At 42.9% G+C, this 19234-nt stretch overlaps 1 protein-coding gene across 4 annotated transcripts in view; it reads right to left on the bottom strand.

Annotated features, from left to right (window-relative positions):
* AOAH (acyloxyacyl hydrolase) overlaps positions 1–19234 on the bottom strand; it is a 162845-nt gene that overhangs the window by 83074 nt on the left and 60537 nt on the right. For all 4 annotated transcript variants that reach the window (XM_073238597.1, XM_017661440.3, XM_037027507.2 and 1 more), the window contains 5 exons: positions 18941–19001; positions 17811–17881; positions 16889–16937; positions 14360–14408; positions 12441–12535 (listed from right to left, as the gene is read on the bottom strand). In XM_073238597.1, coding sequence (XP_073094698.1) covers positions 12441–12535; positions 14360–14408; positions 16889–16937; positions 17811–17881; positions 18941–19001 — 325 coding nt within the window. The remainder of the gene's footprint in view (positions 1–12440; positions 12536–14359; positions 14409–16888; positions 16938–17810; positions 17882–18940; positions 19002–19234) is intronic.

The raw sequence follows: 19234 nt of genomic DNA, 5'->3' as shown, positions 1-19234 counted from the left end.
CATTAAACACTAAAAGCCTTATTCACGCAACATTATACCCAAGACATTTCAGGCATTTAAAGCAGGAAAAATGCAAATTAAGATCTCCCTCATCAACTCCTGTTTATTCCTCTTGAACATTTACCTTCTCAAGAAACTCATCTTAAATGTACCTTAAATGTGCATATGTGGAAAGACTTAATATTTACCAAGAAAAATTTTCCAGATTTGTTAAGAACATCAGAAGCTCAGTGAGTACTAATTCAACTACCACATTGCTTCAGATTTGCTTATCAATGACATAATGTTTTTATGTCATAATTACCATGTATATACTATTTACATGTAATATTTTCATTTAACGATACTGTGTGTATGTGTATTTCCATGTGTTGAGAAAGTCCACTGGTTCTCCTTTTTAATGACTAGTAAATATAATATTTTGGATTTGGAAGTATTTTAATCCCTAGTTTCAACAAGCAACTTATATCTGGGTTTCTTAAAAACATCTTAAAGAAACAGAGTAATGATATTAATCCTATATTCATCTAGTTCTGCCAATCTTCCCATGACAAAGGGAATATTCTTGGTGCTTTTATTTCACTGTTTACAGTTGAGACCTCCCCATCCAGCAATGGAAATTGTGCAATTTCCACAGTGTATTCCCTTTTCTAATACTCTTAACTGAGCTAGACCTAAATTGGTTATTTTCAAATAGTACAAAGTTACTTGCAGGAATCTGCTGCTAACTGCTGTTAGAAAAAGATGTGAAAAAGATCATCATCAGGGAACTAAGTCTTTTAGAATTTATTTCCCAGGAACTAAACTCTCAAAGCCGACAGGTTTTGTTGTTTTACCCAAATAAGAAAATATCTCTTCGGTTGGTCTTTTGATAGTGGAGCAAATCTGAAGGCCCTGCACTCTGCGTCCTCGGTCAGCACTATGTCGTCTGCCCTGTAGGTGGCGCAGGTGAGGTTTTCCTCCTGTTTTAGGCCTTTGACTCCCACCGTGCCACCACGCCATACTACCTCCTGTCTTCTCAGGCCACTCCGTGCGTCCCCCAAGCCTCACGGGAATACCAGATGGTGAAACTTTAAGGGTCCTCTTGACCCTCACACAAACTTTCTTGCTTGGTCCCATCCCTTTAGGCTTTGATAATGTGAATAAATCCTGTAAGTAAAAGTATACCCATTTGTGATGTTGGAACGTGCCGTTTCCAGATAACTTGCATTTTAAAGCCAGAGTGGGGAAGAGAACTAATATTTATAATATTGGCCCTTATGTGCCAAGCACTGAGACAGGAAACTTACACAAACTGTTGTAGCTTCATCGAAAAACTCCATGAGGGTTAATTTTTCTTCCTCTCTTCCTCCCATTCTTCCATAAACACTTTCTGAGCAACTACCATGTATTAGATGCTGGATATTATTTCTTAAAAAAGAAAAAGTACCTCAGATAAGCAGCAGTAAATTAAATGATTGCTAACCCAATTAGAGATATTGAAAAGGTCCCTTTTACGAAGGCACCTCCCATCACGGGGTCTGGATTCCGGAGGATTTCTCTGTGTTCTCTTGGCTGAAGAATCCCTGACGCTGGCCAGTGCAGGGCCTGGGAAAACTGGCAGACAGGCCTCAGAGAGTTTGGATGAGTTTTCTGCTCATTCAAGGTAACAGAGCTGGTAAACAGTGGGACTGGGATTTGAACCCGGTTCTGGTGGAACTAGGAAGGGAGAGGCTTAGAGCAGGCAGGAATCCTCAAGAGCCTCAGCTTTTCATAGCCCACTTGTGTCTGGTCCCTGCTTTTCCTCTGAGCTGTCATATCTCACAGAATGACGTAGCTGGCCAAGCTGGCTTTGCTAGCTGTTGAAAATAAGGCTTCCTGGTTGCCTACGAAGGGGCGGTCCCTCAGACACTGCTTTGGGTCAAACGTTCAGGAATCCACGAATAACCAAGGAGTTATCATCTTTTCCTTTTCTGTTTTTCTTAAATGGAAGCCACATATAATTTATGAAGAGTGCAGAATGAGTATTTTGGGGGATAAAGACCGTAACCCTATATAGACACCTACAAACACTCCCCACTCACATATTTCCACAGCTGTTTGGGCCTGACACATGCTGGGGAAGGCAAAGGGAAGGATGCACACTGCTCACCTGGAGTTTGTCTTCCAATGGGGCCTGGCAGATGAAGTTCTGGGAAATGGGAAGAGAATATCTGGTTTCTGCCTCTCTAATCTCAGACTTAACTGGATCAGGCAGCCCTGTTTGCTAATGCTTTGACATAGACAACTTCAAGAATGTAATTTAACTCAGTCTGATTCATAATCAGTCAGAATCCCGTGTGCAGCAGGATGAGTCTCCTATTGAGGTTCCTATGGCCCTGTAATTTATTAAAGAGAGAGAGAGAGAGAGAGGAACAAAGAGACAGACAGAGACACAGACAGAAATGCATCAAGTGCCAGCCTGTGCTGGGCCCTCCGTTGACCAATGTACCTTATCTGAGGAGCTCACAGTCTAGAGGAACACAGAAAATAAACATTTCCCAGGTAGGTAACCTTGAAGATGTTCCTTAACTCCTCTGTGTGTCAGTTTCCTTATCTATAAAATGCACTAACAAAAGCACCAATGTCATTGGGTGGTTGAGAGAACTAGAAAAGATCATCTATGCATAAAGTTTAGAATTTTAAGTGGGCAAAAATGTTAGCTGTTGGTGGTGTTGATAGGAGTCCAGGGTAATAGAAAGGCCACCTACCGCACATGTGGGGGCTCCTGGAAGGGATCTTGAGAGAAATGTTATCCAGTGTGAGTCCTGAAAGGTTAAGAGGGAGCCAAGCATAGAGGGGTAGGAAAAACGCATTGGCAATGCCATATGCACAACCCCAAGGCCAAGTTGATCGGGTTATGTGCAAGGACCAACAAACTCCCCCTTAAACAAACCCCCAAATGCCAGCTATGCCAGTTATCTACTGCTATATAACAAGTTGCCCTCAAATTCAGCAGATTAAAACATTCTACATGCAAGCTGGCCAGCAAATAATAACTGCTCAGCTCCTGGGATGATGCCTCTTCAATGAACATTGAAACTTCAACTTGCACTAAATAGGTAATTGTCCAGGGAAAGGTATATATAACATCTTTGACCTTATGCCAGTCCAAAAACTTACGGGGAGGGGCAGTGAGGAGTTAGTCAAATAAAGAATTCTAGCAAAATATGACCAGTAAATATAAAATGGACAGATGGCAGGCAATAGTCTTTCATCATTTTGCCTGAATATAGCTTTTTATTTATTTATTTATTTACCTTGTCAGCTCTGCTTAGTCTCTTCTTTCCCCTTTTCTAGTATTTATTATTTAAGTTCTAACCCCATGATTTATTTATCCACTGAAAGAGTTGAGGGATGCATTTATCTGACTGCCCCTACCAAATGAAAGTGCATCATTACAGTTGGACTTTTTCTGCAGAACTCAATTCCTTCCATTATTATTTCCAGAGTGATTGGACTGTATCCAAATTCATAAAAGCCAGAAAACAAGAGTTAAAAATGTCCTGTGCTTACACAAAGATACCACAACTCAATTCTTTTGTGAAGCCAGTAAAACAAAGTCTTTCACAAACAGAAAAAAATAACTCTTCTAGGGCCAGAAACAGGCCACAAAGGTTACACATCATAAAAGTCCACTCTTTAGTTACCTTCATTTGATCCTGTAAAGATTTGGTCATTTCTGAGACTGCCAGGCTGCCCTCTGTCTGGGACGGGGTAGTTCTCCATTTTTGGATGGGTTCCCCCCTGCCTGAGCCTCTAGGAGAAGCCCAAAGTCAGGCTACGGAAGTGAGCACAGGTGAGCCATCCCTGGGGCACCTGTGACCAGGCCGGAACTGCGCTCCCATTCTCCACCATCTCACACATGAAAAATGATCTCATTATCTTCCTGTGCCCTCTTTCACCTTATACCAGGAAGCTGTCACACGATCTCGCTGCTTCTACCCTTCCAACTTGCATGCACCATGGCCCTGGGTTCCTGCTACAGCCTCTGGCCAGGGTCTCCACCTCCTCACTCTCCCCCTACCATTTTCAGCAATGCATCCCAGAATCTCATGGGGGAACTTCTTTGAAATATAGATTCTATTTGGGTAGGTTGGTGGCAGGGCCCTAGAATTCTTATTTTTAATAAGTGCCCTAAATGGCTGTAGTGACTAGCCAGGCTGGGGAAACACTGCTCTGCAGGCCATTGAGCTATTTGGTGTCATCCTCCGCATGGTGCCACCCACTGTCCCTGCCTCTTTGCATGTCTCCACCTCCCCTACTCCCCTACTCAGCCACCTTGTGGGCCCTTCAGATCTCCAGGCTTGTCACCAGCTTCTCCTCCTACTCCACAGTGTTTATTAATCAATTGCTACTCGACAGCTAGGCACTAACTGAATCCTGACTGCCTTGAGTGCCCCAGCCTCTGTGAATGCTTTCCTCCGGCTCTCATCACATCTTGCACAGGCTTAGCTGATGGCACCTAACAAACTAGTGCTAGGGTGAGTAGGCAGACTTTTTCTATAAAGGGTCAGACAGTAAATATTTCTGGCTTTACCAGCCATTTGGTCTCTGTTATGACTATAGGGTTGCTGTTGAGGTGCAAAAGCAGCCACAGGCATTATGTAAATGAATGGGAATGCTGTGTTCTATTAAAATTTACAAAAACAGATAGGGGCCATGGCCAAAGGGCCATAGTTTGCTGATACCTGCTCTAGACAGACTCAGTTTGCATCTGGGCTCCAGGTTGAACTGCATTATCTTGGGTAAGTTACCTAACCTCCCTAAGTTGCTATTTCTTTACCTATGAAATACACACAATAGTATGGTCATTTGAGTATTAAATAAGATAGTGTTAAATAAAATGCTGGCACTTGGTAAACACATGATAATATTTGCTTGATGTTATGATTCAGAGTTTACTTATTTATCTTCCCAACTAGCCTTTAAGCTCCTTGAGGTTAGAGATTATTTTTCACATCTGAGCCCTAGTTGCCCACCATTACCTATTTTCTCTGTCTTTAATAATAGAACTCTGACAGTGTTTGCTGGGCACATGGCTCCCCAGCCAGGGAGTGTGCATCCCCGCCTGTTGCAGCCTGGGTTGGCATTGTGACTAGGTTCTGGATGATGGGGCAGGTGAGAGAGTGATGTGTGCCACGTGTGTCAAGTTCTCCCAAGGGGTGTGTGTGCCCTCACTTGGCCCTTTTTCTTTCCTACAGATGGGAGGTAGCAGTAGCAGGAACAGCCACCTTGGGCCCAGAGGATTGTCTAACTGTCCTGCTAGCCCTGGACTCCTTCCCTCTGTATTATTCTATAAAAGAAAAACACATTTCCATCTAAGTCACTGAATTTTAGGATTCTTTGTTACAGCAGCTGAGCCTGTACCCTGCTTGGTTAATAACTAGTCTTTTAAGAAGGGCTGACCTACCTCCTCTTCTTGCAGGCTTTCAAATATGTTACCAACATGAGAACATGACCTCTTTGCTCCTCCCTAATCTCCTTTCCTTTGGGCTCTTCATCAGTCAGGCTTTAAATTCTTAGCTCAGTGATGCTGTCCTCAATTTCTGCCTCTGGAATCTTTGGAGCCTGTGTTTCATAATGCTCCTCTTGATTTTCATATATGAACTATGGTTTAGCTCACACTTCTTACCAATCCTACAGCCATTGCTTTGAGTAGCAAATGCCCAGGAAATCATACTGAAGCCAGTCATGACTCTCAGGCATTTGCCAAGGGCCGAGTTGGGTAATCTCATTCCTCCAAGGAGTGGCATGAAAGGAAGTAGTTGAATGGACGACTGCATGAATGAATGATGTGCAGCAATTAATTCCAACCATGCAAAATTATTTTTAAATGCCAGAATTTTCCTCCTTGCACATCACAAATGATTTAAGATTCTAAATGTTTCCTCTGACATAAATTAGTTCCATGAGACCCATTTCATTGCTGAGGAACTTGAGGGAGAGAATGAAGCAAAGTGGTGGGTATAATGAACTAGAGGACAAGAGAGGGTTCTCCAGTCTTTGTAGCACTCTGGCCTGCATACGTAGTAAGTGATTCGGGCTGCCTCCCTGTGCAAAAATCTCTCCAGTGTGCTGGGAGAGCAGGCATGTGGGCTGAATAATGACAAATGCCTTTCAGAAGTATGGAGCTTAACATAATTTCCTCTTACTCAAGCAGTGACAGTTTTTCATAACAATGAGTGTTTGCCTTTTTAATTCTTACAGAAAGCAGTGAGGGCTAAGATCACTGATGCTTCCAGAATGAGCTTGTAAGAGCACCCTACTTTGCTGGTGAGTAGGAGACTCAGGTGCTTACCTTGAGCAGGAAGAAAAGGGCCGTCCTTCTGGTCTGTACCCTTGATTGGAGAAAGGGAACAGAAGAACATTCTGTCTCTTGTGGCCTGATAGTGTTGGAGAAAAGGATTCTCCATTGCGAACACAACTTTCTTTTTCTGACAGAATAAATGAGAAGTAACCAGGATTGAGGCTTCTTTTCTCACTGCTTAGCATCTTTAATTTGCCAGCCTGCAAGATGTCTGAGGAGCAGAAAATATAATGCTGTCCAGTTTTACTAAAAACAGCCTTTCCTCATCTTAAAAATAATAAAAAAGTACTCTGACTCTTAAATATTTCTGTAGTTGACATAAAGTTAGCTGAGGTAGAATTTGCATATTTTATATGCACCATGAAAATCAGCCTTTATGCTTAATGGAAGCTTTATGCTCACTGATAAATCCAGAGAGTGGGAAGCGGGTCAGGTTAGTGAGGGTCGGAGTGAGGGCAATGATACAGCCTGTGCTGTCTGTGCACCAATAAACAGTAGCCAAACCTGATCTATAGAATCATCTCAAAGAGAGAGATGCAGTGCATATGGGCTTAAAAGACTGGAACTGCTTTGTTCTCTGGTGAATATGCATTTTCTGCAGCCAGATTAAGGATTCATTTTGTCCTTGACACAGCATGAAACTCAATCTGCGCCTATTTACCCTACAGACAGCAGCCTGCGAGGGGTCGTGCGAAGATTTTATAATAGTACAGGCAACAGTCTTTGCTAACAAAATAAACATTTGGGAAATTGTATTTCAGAATTGCTTTTTCCTTTTCTCCCCCCACTCCCAACCCGTCATGGAAGTCTGGTTCAGTGAAACACAGCGTTTAATATTTTGGAAATGATTTTCAAACAGATGGTAGAGGAGGCAGGAGGGCAGCATCTATGGCTGGCCTTGATGATCTCTCTACCTCCCTTTCCTTCTCAGCAGAACAACTCAAGCAGTGACTGTTTTTCCTTTGAAAGAAAAAAAAAGCGTGACATTGTTTTTGGATCTGCTCTTTGTTTTTCTTTGAAATTTTCCTATGTGGAGGTCTTTCATGTGACGTGGGAAGCTCCTTTTGAACTTGACTACTAGGGAGGTCTTGGAGAGAAGCTGAGGAGGCAGAGGGCAGGAACACCTCTCTGCCCCCAGTGGAATGAGGCACGGAACCCTTTGTTTCTGCGGACCTGCAGGGGTGATTCTTCACACTCTCTTTATTGAACCACAAATATCTTTCCAGACGAACACACTCCTAATCTAATTAGTTGTAAACAGGCCTCTCGGGTGCCACACTGCTTAACTAGAGGAGAGGAGAAGGGGCTGCCACAGGGAAGATCCCGAAGACTATGGATTCCTTTTCTGCGGCACAGACAGGATGATGGGATGTATTTGTAGGGGTGTGTTCTGCTTTATGGAGAGACAAAGGCAAAGAAATGTTGGGTAGTCTCAGAAAGAGCAGAATGGCTTTTTATGAAACAACAAAACATTTGTTTTTCTACAGCACTTCTGCCTCTTCCAGACAATATGATCTACTACTTGGTGCAGTAAAGGAATAGTGCCCAGCATGCCAGGGGCTCCTGAGGGTGCTGGGTGAGAGCATGCATTCATGATGCGTTATGCATAAGCATTGATTCTCTGTCGAACTGAGAATGAGGCCAGGCCGCTGAATGTTTACTTTGGAAGAGATAGTACCACTTTGGTTCTCTTTGGTGTGCAACACAAGTTCATAGAGGGATCACAGGGTGGGTCAGGGGCCGGTGGGTATTCCCTAGTTTCAAATTCAGAACTTCTGTGTGCTGTACAGGTCAGAGAAAGGCTAGATGGTTTCATTTTTTAAAATGATTTCTGGTTGCTTGCCCCTCTCCTGGTCATTTTAGGAAGGCTTCCTTAGGATCAGTTGAGGAGAGAACAATCTGGCATTTGATGAACAGCAGCCACTGGGGGGCTCTGAGGGTGAGACAGGTCCCAGGGTAATAAGGACATAAAGAAATGAGGTTCTGATGGGTCGAGGCCATGCTGATGATTCCGCAGGGGGCGGAGGGGGTGATCAGATTCCCCCCGGCCCACCAGGCTCATTAATTAGCACTGGTCTCTGATAGCTGAGAAACTGTTTCAGTGAATGCTCTCTGGAGGATAATCACATATTCTAATATGTTCTGGAAATACATGGGCTGAGAGACGAGCCTACAGAATGCTAATGGCCTCCCTGTATTGCTCTAAAATATCCTTTAAAGTACCTCATCCTTGGCATTTCCAGATATGAAGAATTTTTAAAACTACAGTACCCCACAGCAACATCTTTCTTTTCTAAATCCTCAATTGTTGGACATTAGGAGCAGTGGGGAAATTCTATGATAGTGGTTCTCAAAGTGTGGTCTGGGAGCCCCTGGGGTCTTTGAGACCCTCACAGAGTGTTCACAAGATCTCTATTTTCATCCTAATCCTATGATTTCATTTGCCTTTTGAATTTGAGTTCACTCCTGAGGGTGCAATGGAGTTTTCAAGAGACTACATAGATGGTCGGTGAAAGAGACTGAAGGCAGAAGGTACGGGGATCCAGCTGTCTTCTGGCCAGATATCAAGGAGATTCGCAGTCTGATCCATCCTCACCATTGAAACTGGAGTGTTTTTTCTAACATTCAAATATGAGTGCTGCTATTTCTGTTTAAAACCCTTCTACAGCTCCCTATCCCCTTCAGGATAAACTCCGAATTCCCTACTGTGACTTCAGAGACCTTCGAGACCTGGCTTCTGTGCCCCTTCCTCGGCTGTTCCCTTACTTTACTATCTTGCACTTGACCAATGTCAGATCAGCCACACTGAACTCAAATGCTGACGCCTCTTGGGAGCCTTTGCCCCTGCTTTTTCTGGGCATGGACGCTCCTGCCTAGGTCTGCTAGCCCCAGACTGCCTGAGCCCTTCTTCTTTCCAGTTTGGAGAGTGTGTGCACATCACAGCAGCTCTTGCTCTGAATTGGCTATTTGCCCATCTGAATTTCCCCACAGGGCCTGAAACTCTCTCAGGCTATAGGTTCTTTCAATCCTCTTCCTTCTGTGTCATTAGACCCCTTAACAGAACTTGGCATACAGTAGGTCCCAGGTTAGTCTTTGGCTAGTATTTTGTTTACACTTGCCATAAACATTAAAAACCAAGAAATCAAAATATGAGATATCTGAGCTCAACATATCTCGTGGATGTCTGCTAAGCATGGTACTCATACCTAGGCTGATTCCCTGAGCACATGAAGAGATTCTATAGATAATAAGTTTTAAAAATTTGAAGTTTTTTAAAGGACTATGATCCATAATAGCCAAAAAATGATACCGTATATCAGTAAAATGTCCAATTGTGAGTGAAGGGTTTTGTAGATTATGACTTGTACACTGAACAGGATACTATGGAACACTGACAAATATAATAAGTATGAAGATTAAGTAGATGTGGAAAAATTATGATTAGAACTAATTGATAAAAAGGAGAATTGCCAGTTGAATACTTGCTGTTCTCATGACTACATAATGTGTATGTGGGTGTCCGTGTGTGTGTGTGTGTGTGTGTGTGTGTGTGTGTGTGTATGCACAGTTGGTGTGGCATGCTTGGGAAAGAGAGGAAAAAAACAGAAAAGTATAAGGTGGTGGGGATGATTTTTTTTCTTTTACTACCCAAAATTGGTTCTAATATTCATTTTCTTCTTCTTTTATTCCAATAAGATGAATATTAAAAACAGTATTTTAAAACCAATCTGATATTCCAAAATTTTTAAATGATTCTCTCTGGAAGGTAGCATTAAGGGGAATTTTAATGATTTCTTGGTAATTTCTGTATCTGCTTATTTTTCTCCATTGAATAGTCAGCACTTATAATTAGACAGAAACAATGCAGCAGATGTTCCCTTTCTTCCCTGTCCCTCTTTGGGCTGATACACTTCCCTCCCCACTGATCCTGGGCACCCATGACTGGGGGACTTGCTTTGGCCAGTGGTTGATGGTGGGACATGATGCAGCGAGTGCGTTTGTGCAAGGAGCCTTGCCCTGTTGTGCTTCTGCCATTACCATGAAAAGAACATACTCCCGATAGATTGCTCAACCAAGGGAAAAGTGAGACACACAGAGAAGACATGGAGCCAATCTCCAGCTTGTAACCAAGACCAACAGAGCCCAGCCTGGAGCAACTCACCTAGGCGACCCACAGGTGCGTGAGTGAGAGGAAATGGTGATTGTCTTAAGCCACTGGGATTTTGAGGGGGTTTGTACAGCATTATTTTGACAATAACTTGGTGATAAAGTTTCATTTTCAATGTCAACTTTCTAAGCAAAGTATCTTTTGTTCTTCCTGTGCCATCTTCCATTCTTAACAAATGGTGTCCGACAGAGGTGGCCCAAGCTCAGAGTGACTGAGCTCATTTTTAGCCTGGAAAGGAATGTGAACCTGGAGAAACATTTTAAGAACCCTAGAACATCAAAAGCTTCAAATAGATGACACAATGACACTGAAACTGTAGTGTTGTCCCTACCATCAATAGCATTATGAACATACTGGTAAGATTCATGAATCCCAATAACCATTATACCCGATTTGGGTTCCCCGTCAACCCCATATCATTGCCATTCTCATGATCATTTCTCAAAAGTACTTCTTTACTGCTACAGAGTGAGAGGGGATGAAGTGGGAAATAACCCAAATCCAAATCCAAACCAACAAATGTCTATCCGCAGTATTTCAATACATTTGTTGCTGCAAATAGCAGATAAAAAATGTGGCAATCCAAATTCCAATGGTCAGTGCTCTAGGATGGGGCTCCCTGCCAGGCTTCTGGGGGTGATGCCTTTAGTGTCTCCTCAGTGGGTCCCTTCCCCAGAGACTGAACATGCTGCAGAGTGAGCAAGAGAGTCTGTCTTCCCCAGGAGAACCCTGTAGTGAGAGGCACCCCTCACTTCAGCCTCTGGAGCCCCAGATGTAGAATAGAAAGGACAAGCACAAGGATAGTGACCAGCCTGGGTAAGCTGCCATCACTGCCCTGTGTACGCCAGGTGCCAACCCAACACAGTCCCAAAGTGCTGTCACTGTTCTTAGCTCTGGAGCACACGACCTTGCCTGAGACTGTTCCTATCATGTTCATAGTTTCTGGCTAGGTGGTTTGTTTACCATGGCACTGACAGGAAGTGATCTGCCCCTGTTAGCTGTGTAACCTCAGGCAGTCTACTCAACTTTTCTGAGAACCTGTCTGTAAAGTGAGGCTGGATTGTAATCACATCTACTTCAGTGGTTTCTTACAAAGATTCATAAAGCACAGCTTCAGTTTTCTTTAGCTGGTTTTCTTAGCTATTTGCATAAAACAATCACTAAAATCTTGTATTACAATATTTGGTACATATAAAATACAAATTCGTTGAAGAAAAAAATTTACCTGGAATTACACCATCCACAGATATTAGTGTTAGCATATTGACCAACAACCTTCTAATTATTTTCTTTGCACACGCAGACACACATATATTCACAAAAACTGGTTCATGTGTACTAGTTTCTAACCCACACATTTTCTTACTAAGGAATGTGTCTGTAACATGTATATTACTGGTTGCATAATGTTTGTTTATTATATGTCCAGATGTTTCCCTGCTTGCTCATCCTTACAAAGGGAGGTCTGTGTGTGCCTGTTTTGGGTGTTGAGGTAGGTTCAGAGTGCGTTTAGGTTCATGTCTGATTTCTTTAGTCTGAGTACAAAGGGTCAAGGAAGAATTGATCATTTCTGTAGTGTAATTTCTCTGGGGCAGAGTTTCCATTTTGCAGGAGCGGGAAGAGTAAATCACACCCTGAGGTGGCCGTATGACCAGGGCTTCCACAATGTGCCAAAGTTTCCTTTCTATGGGGTGGGGGTACCATCCTCCACCTCTAATGAACAGGATGCTCTTGTTCTGAGCCTGTTGTGTCAATGCCCTCGCATTATTTATCACAGTGTTTGAAATGAACTGAAGAAATGGCTGTGGAGGTACCTTTTATGGCAGATTTTGCTGAGGAGGGAAATTTGCACCTGTTTGGAATTGGCATCACACTTTGAGAGAGCACTGGGAAACGAATACAAAGGGCAGCACATCCGGGTTGATTACTGCTGAAATTACTTACCAAAGACATCTGCGAGGCTGTGATCCATTCGGGAGAGATGTGAAAATGAGCCCCAGCTGAGTCTCCCAGCAAAATGATCCCCCTGGGCTGTGAACCTAGATGGCACAATTTATTTGCATTATTTGTGCACTCAAGTTGTTTGGAGCCTCCAGATTGGGTAGTTAGGAGGGCTGATACCCTGGTGTGTATTCCATGCACAGAGTATCATAACAATGATGCATTGCTACTTTTCAAGGGTTGGAGGGTGAGGCGCATAGCATTTAGGAGCTGAATGAGATTTCTAGGCCATCAAAACTGCTAGCTAAGCTGTCCAGACACAGGTGTGTTTCCTAGCTGAGCATAAAGCCAACAGCCATGCAACACACTGAGTGAATGACGGATGAATAAATGTATCAAAACTTTGTCTGCACTCAGAAATATGCCCTATATTTTGGTTCTGGAAATGGCCTTTTTGGAAAACACACCAGTTTCCGTTCTAATTCACTTTAAGAATTAGTAATCTCATGGAGCAATTTTGATTTTTCATAAATGTTATGGTCTCTTAAAGCTCTTAATCCATATACACAAAAGCACTGGATGAACAATTCTGGCTGATTGATGGGGAGAAGGAGATATAAAGTTCTCTATGCAGCCCTGTATGTTTGGAGGTTAAGTATCACTTAATCTGAGTTAAGGCCCACCTACTCAGTTCATTCGCCCACAGGTGGTACGTGTTCTCTTCCGAACACATTAGGATCCTGGAAGAATCAACCAGTGTCTCCCAGAGTCAGAGAGTGGTGTCTCCCTCCCCTACTTCCAAACCCCCTAAATCATCCAGATGATGGCCTAACCTCATTCCAGGGGGTTCCTTATTTTGGGCCTCTGTGACAGCTAGCACTTGGCCACACAAATAGGGACTGAAGAGGCCCAGAACATCCAGGAGGGGTTAGGATGTAGAGAATTCAAAAAGCTATCCACAGTGACCAGAGAGGCTTACACCAGGAGATCTGAATTTATTTGTTCATCAGTTTATTTGTTCACTTGTTTCTTTATTCATCCAGCAATCATTTCTAAACTGCATCAGTATGCATTGGGTCTCGACATTTTCTATCCTCTTTCTGCCCCTCTGAGACCTTAATGCCAATTAGATTTTAAGTTGAATGAGGGCAAGAACTATAACTCATGAAACGTGAAAACTCAGAACCCATGAAAACTCAGAGCCGAATACAGCCCTTGTTGCATAACAGGACTAGGTATTCAGTAAATATCTGTTGAGTGAATGAATGAAGGGCTTCTAGATGTTAGGGAAAAGCATTGCTTAAATATGAAGCAGTGATGCTACCATAGGGTCTTGTTTGAGACTCTTTGGGCATCCCCAGGAGCTTGCTTTCAGTAATATGTGGGTGCTAATGGGTTGCTTCTAAGAAGCATTTAGAATACAGAGCCTCTGCTCACTGTTTTTAGGTCCTCCCAATGGCTATAGCTTGGGGGTCTCTGTCAGGCCACCCAGATATGAGTCTTCAGCCCAGTTGACACAGGGATTCTGTCAGTACAAGGCCAGACATCTGACCTTGTAATATACTGAGAAGGACAGGGAGAAACTTAAGAATTATCTCCTCTACTTGTTTTCTTATTTGAAGAAATGCTGGATTTAAGTTACTCTGTTATCTATCCTGCAGCTTTTTCTAGCATTTTCTTTAACGTTTCCAATCCCCAAAAAACTTAACAAATTTAGTTTTGTGTGTTCTAGCTTCTGTCTGCCTTTTCTATGATCTTTTTCATGTCTTCTGATTTGCCATCAAAATAAATGTAAATCAGTCAACTTTTTAAACTGTAGCATCAGGCACTTCCTCATTTGGGTAGTCTGTTCACTTCAATTTAACTCAGACTAGAAAAGAACATTATATTGCGATAAGCACACTGACTTTTACAATTCATACCTTCACAGAATTTCTTCTCATATGGAATTCCATCTTTTGGATCAATACCCTTTAAAAGAGAAATGATGAGGTTAGCAGTTTGTTTTTAAATTTATGAGACATATACACTCAATCTTTCTCAAATGGTTTTAAAAGTACAAAAGCAAATCAGTAGATAAAACCCCTTAAAGTCTCTTGAGCCTTTAACCCAACATAGCAACACTCCATGTGAGCGGGGCTGTAAGAAACTGGGGGCAGGAGTGGGACCATCCCATGCCCAAGGATGCAGGGCAGGGGTCCAGAGTGCTGGGAGTGCGGCTGGGAGGGGGCACTGGGAGGTCACTAAGCACCCGGGACACAAGGCCAGAGTGGGCTCAGCAGACTCAGAGCTGGAGCCCTGGGGTCCTGGCATCTCCAGTGCCCGAGGGCACTGCACCTGGAGCAGTGATTCCCAACAGGGCTGAATTCGCCCCCTCCCCACTGCAAGGGACATTTGACAATGTCAGAGACAGTTTTTGTGGTTACAACACAGGAAGGAGGAGCTTCTGGCATCTAGCGAGCAGCAGCCAGGATGCTGCTGAACAGTCTACAATCTGCGAGGCAGCCCAACAGTAGGACTCTACCCAAAAGTCAGTGTGCTGGGCCTGAGGAACCTGGGAGAGAGGCGGGCCCACGAGTGGGGCTGAGTCAGCACAGCTGGGGGCCTTCCCAGCACTTAGCTAAAGCTGCCCTCGAGCGCCGAGCGCCGTGCTGGTCCTTGAAAGGCTCACAGAGAGTCTGGGTGACTTCAAGGGAAAGCTTCAAAAAGTAAGGATGGATATATACACATATTTTGGAGTGGCTTTTTTGTTTGCTTGCTGGACTGTGGTCTGACATTCCACTAGGTATTAATTAGTATTTAATATTAATTAGATATTGACTAATTATTAACTAGGTGGTAACAGGATTCTAATATGAGTGTGCTTGGCGGTCAGAGATGTGATGGCAACTGTGTTGGTCTTGAGGGCTCCCAGTGCACATTATTAAAACAGTAAACATGCTGAGAGATCTGGAAGTAAAGAAAACTGTTCAGGTTTATTTGACCCAGTACTTTCCAAACTTGACTAGAGAACCCCTCCCTCACACCTATTAACTTCACAGTCAACCCTGAGGTTCTGTGGACACAGTTTGGGAAATACTGGATTTGGTTGCAAAGTCCCCTCTGAGTTTATGATTTGGAGATTCTGAGTCATTTTTCTTCTGAAGGAATGGATAGGTATGAAGGTGATGTGTGTCTGTCAATACTGATGCTGAGCTGGGTCTTGGCTGCCTGAATTCAGGGTGGCTTTCCCTTGGTCTAGAGCAGCCTCTGATTGGCCTTCCTTATGTGGGGTGGCACACTGCACACCATGGCAGAGGCAGGAATGAGGTTATAGAACAAAAACAGCAGCTAAGACATGATGACTAAATTTGAGTTTATCAGAACAAGAGCACCCTTGCGTCTTGACACGTTAAGATCTTGGGGAGAACAAAGACAGAATGACTGATGATGGGGGCTGGTGGGGTGCACTGGGGCACACCCTGTCCTGCTCTCTAGTCCAGAAGCCATGGGCCATCACTGTCCTGGAGAGAGGAAAATGTTTGTAGAAACTTTAACTTCATCATCCAAGCCGACAAATGAGGTAACTATTTAGAGGCAATTTTTCATGAAGCTGGGGAATCTTAAACTTCAGGGCTCCTTGTTTGCACACGCCCTGGCTGTGTGAGTGTTTGGAGTGGCTGGGAGTTAGAGAGTGTTTAGGTAGAAAGGAGATGTCAGGCTGCACTTGGGGCTTGTTTCCTTGCAAGCACTCCCAGTAAATTGGAAAAGAGGTCTCACATGAAAGGGGCCTGAATTTCTAAGACTCCAATATATTTGTTAGGATTTCTTTTATTGTTGTAATTAATTATTTACTTTCATACCTGATTTTATATTTGTACATTGGCATTCTTTTTCTTCATGAGATCCTCTCAAATCGTACAAACTCAAGACCCCACAAAACTTGGGTCTGCCACTCCTGTCCTCTGGTAAGTGGTTGGCTTGCTTCTTCCTTCACTTTTCTTTGCCTGAGAGTGCAAATCCATGACTCACAGGGAACAAGGCCACTGGCATTAGAGGCTCGGAGATTTGGGCAGTGGGGTAACCACAGGCTAGTTCCTGCTCTGCCTGACAGCAGTGCAGTGGTGAGAGCAGGTGGTTTCCTCCAGGAGATCTTTGGGTTGCTGTGCAACTTTGCTAACACCACTTTCCATTTAATTTCATACAGTTCAAAACAGAATAAAGAGATTAAACATGGGTGGCCTTAAGCAAGGCTTAAAAGGGGACTGTGACTGAGAGACCCTCAACTCTTATTATGTGATTGAGATTTTTCATGGGTGATCAGAATTCTATACTCCTCTTCCAAATGGCAGAAAAATTGTGACTTTAATCTGTGGCTTTCTTCCTTAGGTCTGACTAAAGCAAATAGGCAGTAGACTTTTAAAGAAGGTGGAAAGTAAGAGAATGGGGTTAGGTCTGAATTAGTTGCTTACCCAAATGCCATTACAGTTTGAGTCCTGATGTATATCCCAGTTGTCTGGCCTAAAAAGAAAATATCAGCATTGGTTTTCAACATATGCTTATCACTCAGTGAATGTTAGCTTCATGAATGAATGAATGAATGAATGAAAGCTACATGCAGTATCCTTGAGAGACGATAGGTTCTTCACAGTGAAGTGCCGCACAGTATTGTGCATTGTGGCGCATAGCAGCCTCCACTCGGCCTCTTTGGTTTTGGACATTTGCTAGAAACTGTGGACCAAATCCAGTCTTTCCATGATTGACTATATTCATGGGCTGTATTGTTGTGGAATGGTGCTGATGAGCATAATCAACAAATCTGTAGTATATTTTATTTGTGTGGATTAAACCATTAAAATTAAGCCTCTAACATCCCCAAATATCTAGTTAATTCAATGCTTTGTTGCTGTAGTCACAAGTAAGGGGAAGTTTGCTATATCCATTTTGTTGAAATCACAGGAGTGATTGACTTAACATCAGCCATGTACTCCATTCACTGGGGCCCCTTCTTACTCCTACAGGGAGAGTCTATGATTTCTGGGTCCAGTCCTGCATGTAGAACTCATGCAGGAGGCTGGATAAATGTCCACAATAAATGTTTACTCATTTATTTCTCCCACTCAACTTTAAGCTCCATGAGAAGAAACCCCTTTCTGTTTTGTTCGCCACCCAACTTGATGCAGAGTGCTTGGCCATTAGTAGGTGATCGATAAGACTTTCTTGGGGATATTAGTAGCCAAGGCTGTTCTTTTACACTGAGCTTTACTTCAGTCCGGGCACAGGGGGCCCTTCTGTCTGTACACATGGACCCTTTAGGCTGGGAGAAGGAGTTATGCCTCCTGCCTCCTTTTCGGAAAGTAATTTTCAAAACCAGTGGCAAGCAGGGACAGTTACCTTCTGCCTGGGTATGCCAGCCTGTTGCTGTCATTACAGTCTCTCCCCCGCCAGTGATAGCCCCGCAGCGTCTGAAACAGAAGAGCACACACAGAGAGGGTCAGGCCGCTGTGGTGTTCTCCTCCGTGAAGGTCAGTCGGAGCTGTCCGAGGGGGATAGACATCTGCAGTTTTTAACTCAAAATACAGTCTAGGAACACTAGAGACCACTAAGAAAATTAAGGCTAATATGATAAGACATGCTATGTGAGGTGAAATGTAATCTGGTGCCCAGGCCAATAATAGGTGGTAGTGTGTGCGTATGTAAATGTGTATGTGTGTGCCAGTGTGTGGGTGTGTGGGTGTGTGGGTGCATGGGTATGAATGCATGTGTGTGGGTGTCTGTGCACTCACGTGTTTGCATGTTGTGTACATGTACGTTCATGTGTGTGTGTCTGTGCACCTCTATAAATAGCAGGACCATGCAACTCCCTGAACTCTCTCTGTTAATCATCAATCTTCACAGGATTCCTAAAAATTGGTTTATTTTATCAAATGATTAATCATTTTATTGGATAATTAAAAATCTCTAGCCAAACTGGTTATGTAGATTTATTATGTGTTTGGCCAGTCTAATTTGGAAGGATCAAGAGTCCTAATAATGTCAAATTACAATGTTTGTATTTTCCCCACTCCCATGTACAGTATCTGAAATGCCACCACCTTTGGGGAATGTGTGACATCTGTTTGCTCCTAGGCCTTCACAGAGAACATCCTGATATCCTAGCTGCTCTAAACTGAATATGCACACACAAGCGCACACAGACACACACACACACACTTAAAAAAAGTAAGTTATAGCAGGTTTGAGAATTTACAAAATAATTCACACCACCTTTCACAATAACCATAATCCCCACGGAGAATTCTAGTTGAGAATGGCTTCAGGAAACAAAAACAGCCTAGGACTAAGATCCACTTTGATGGTCCATGTATTATTCAGATGCCAAAGAGTCCATAGAAATCGTGAAGTGGTATATTATCAAATTAATAATATATTCAAATGGAATTCAATCTTGTCTTATTAAAGGAAAGACATTTGTAGGAAGCAGTGCAATATTTAGTGAACATTTGGTTATTCTTAATACTTACTGGGAAAACACTGTATTTGTCTGAATCTACATCTTTAAATGGTACAGAATTTTCTATAGCACTAGAAAAAAGAAAACACTTGATGAGCTAAGAAAAAAACAATCATGTTAGCAAAAACAAATAGATATATTTCAAATGGAATGTTGTTGAGTTTATGTGATAGAAGTCTATCCTAAAAATAAAATCAAGGGAATCCATTATACATAAGAACACCAGCCAAACTTTGCCAGTCTCTACTCTCTATCCCAAACAACTATTTTCTCCCTGATATTTAAGTTGGCCTGTATGGTAAAG

The sequence above is a fragment of the Manis javanica genome, chromosome 6, assembly GCF_040802235.1.
Source record: "Manis javanica isolate MJ-LG chromosome 6, MJ_LKY, whole genome shotgun sequence".
Lineage (NCBI taxonomy): Eukaryota > Metazoa > Chordata > Mammalia > Pholidota > Manidae > Manis > Manis javanica.
This window is presented reverse-complemented; position numbering and strand designations above follow the sequence as displayed.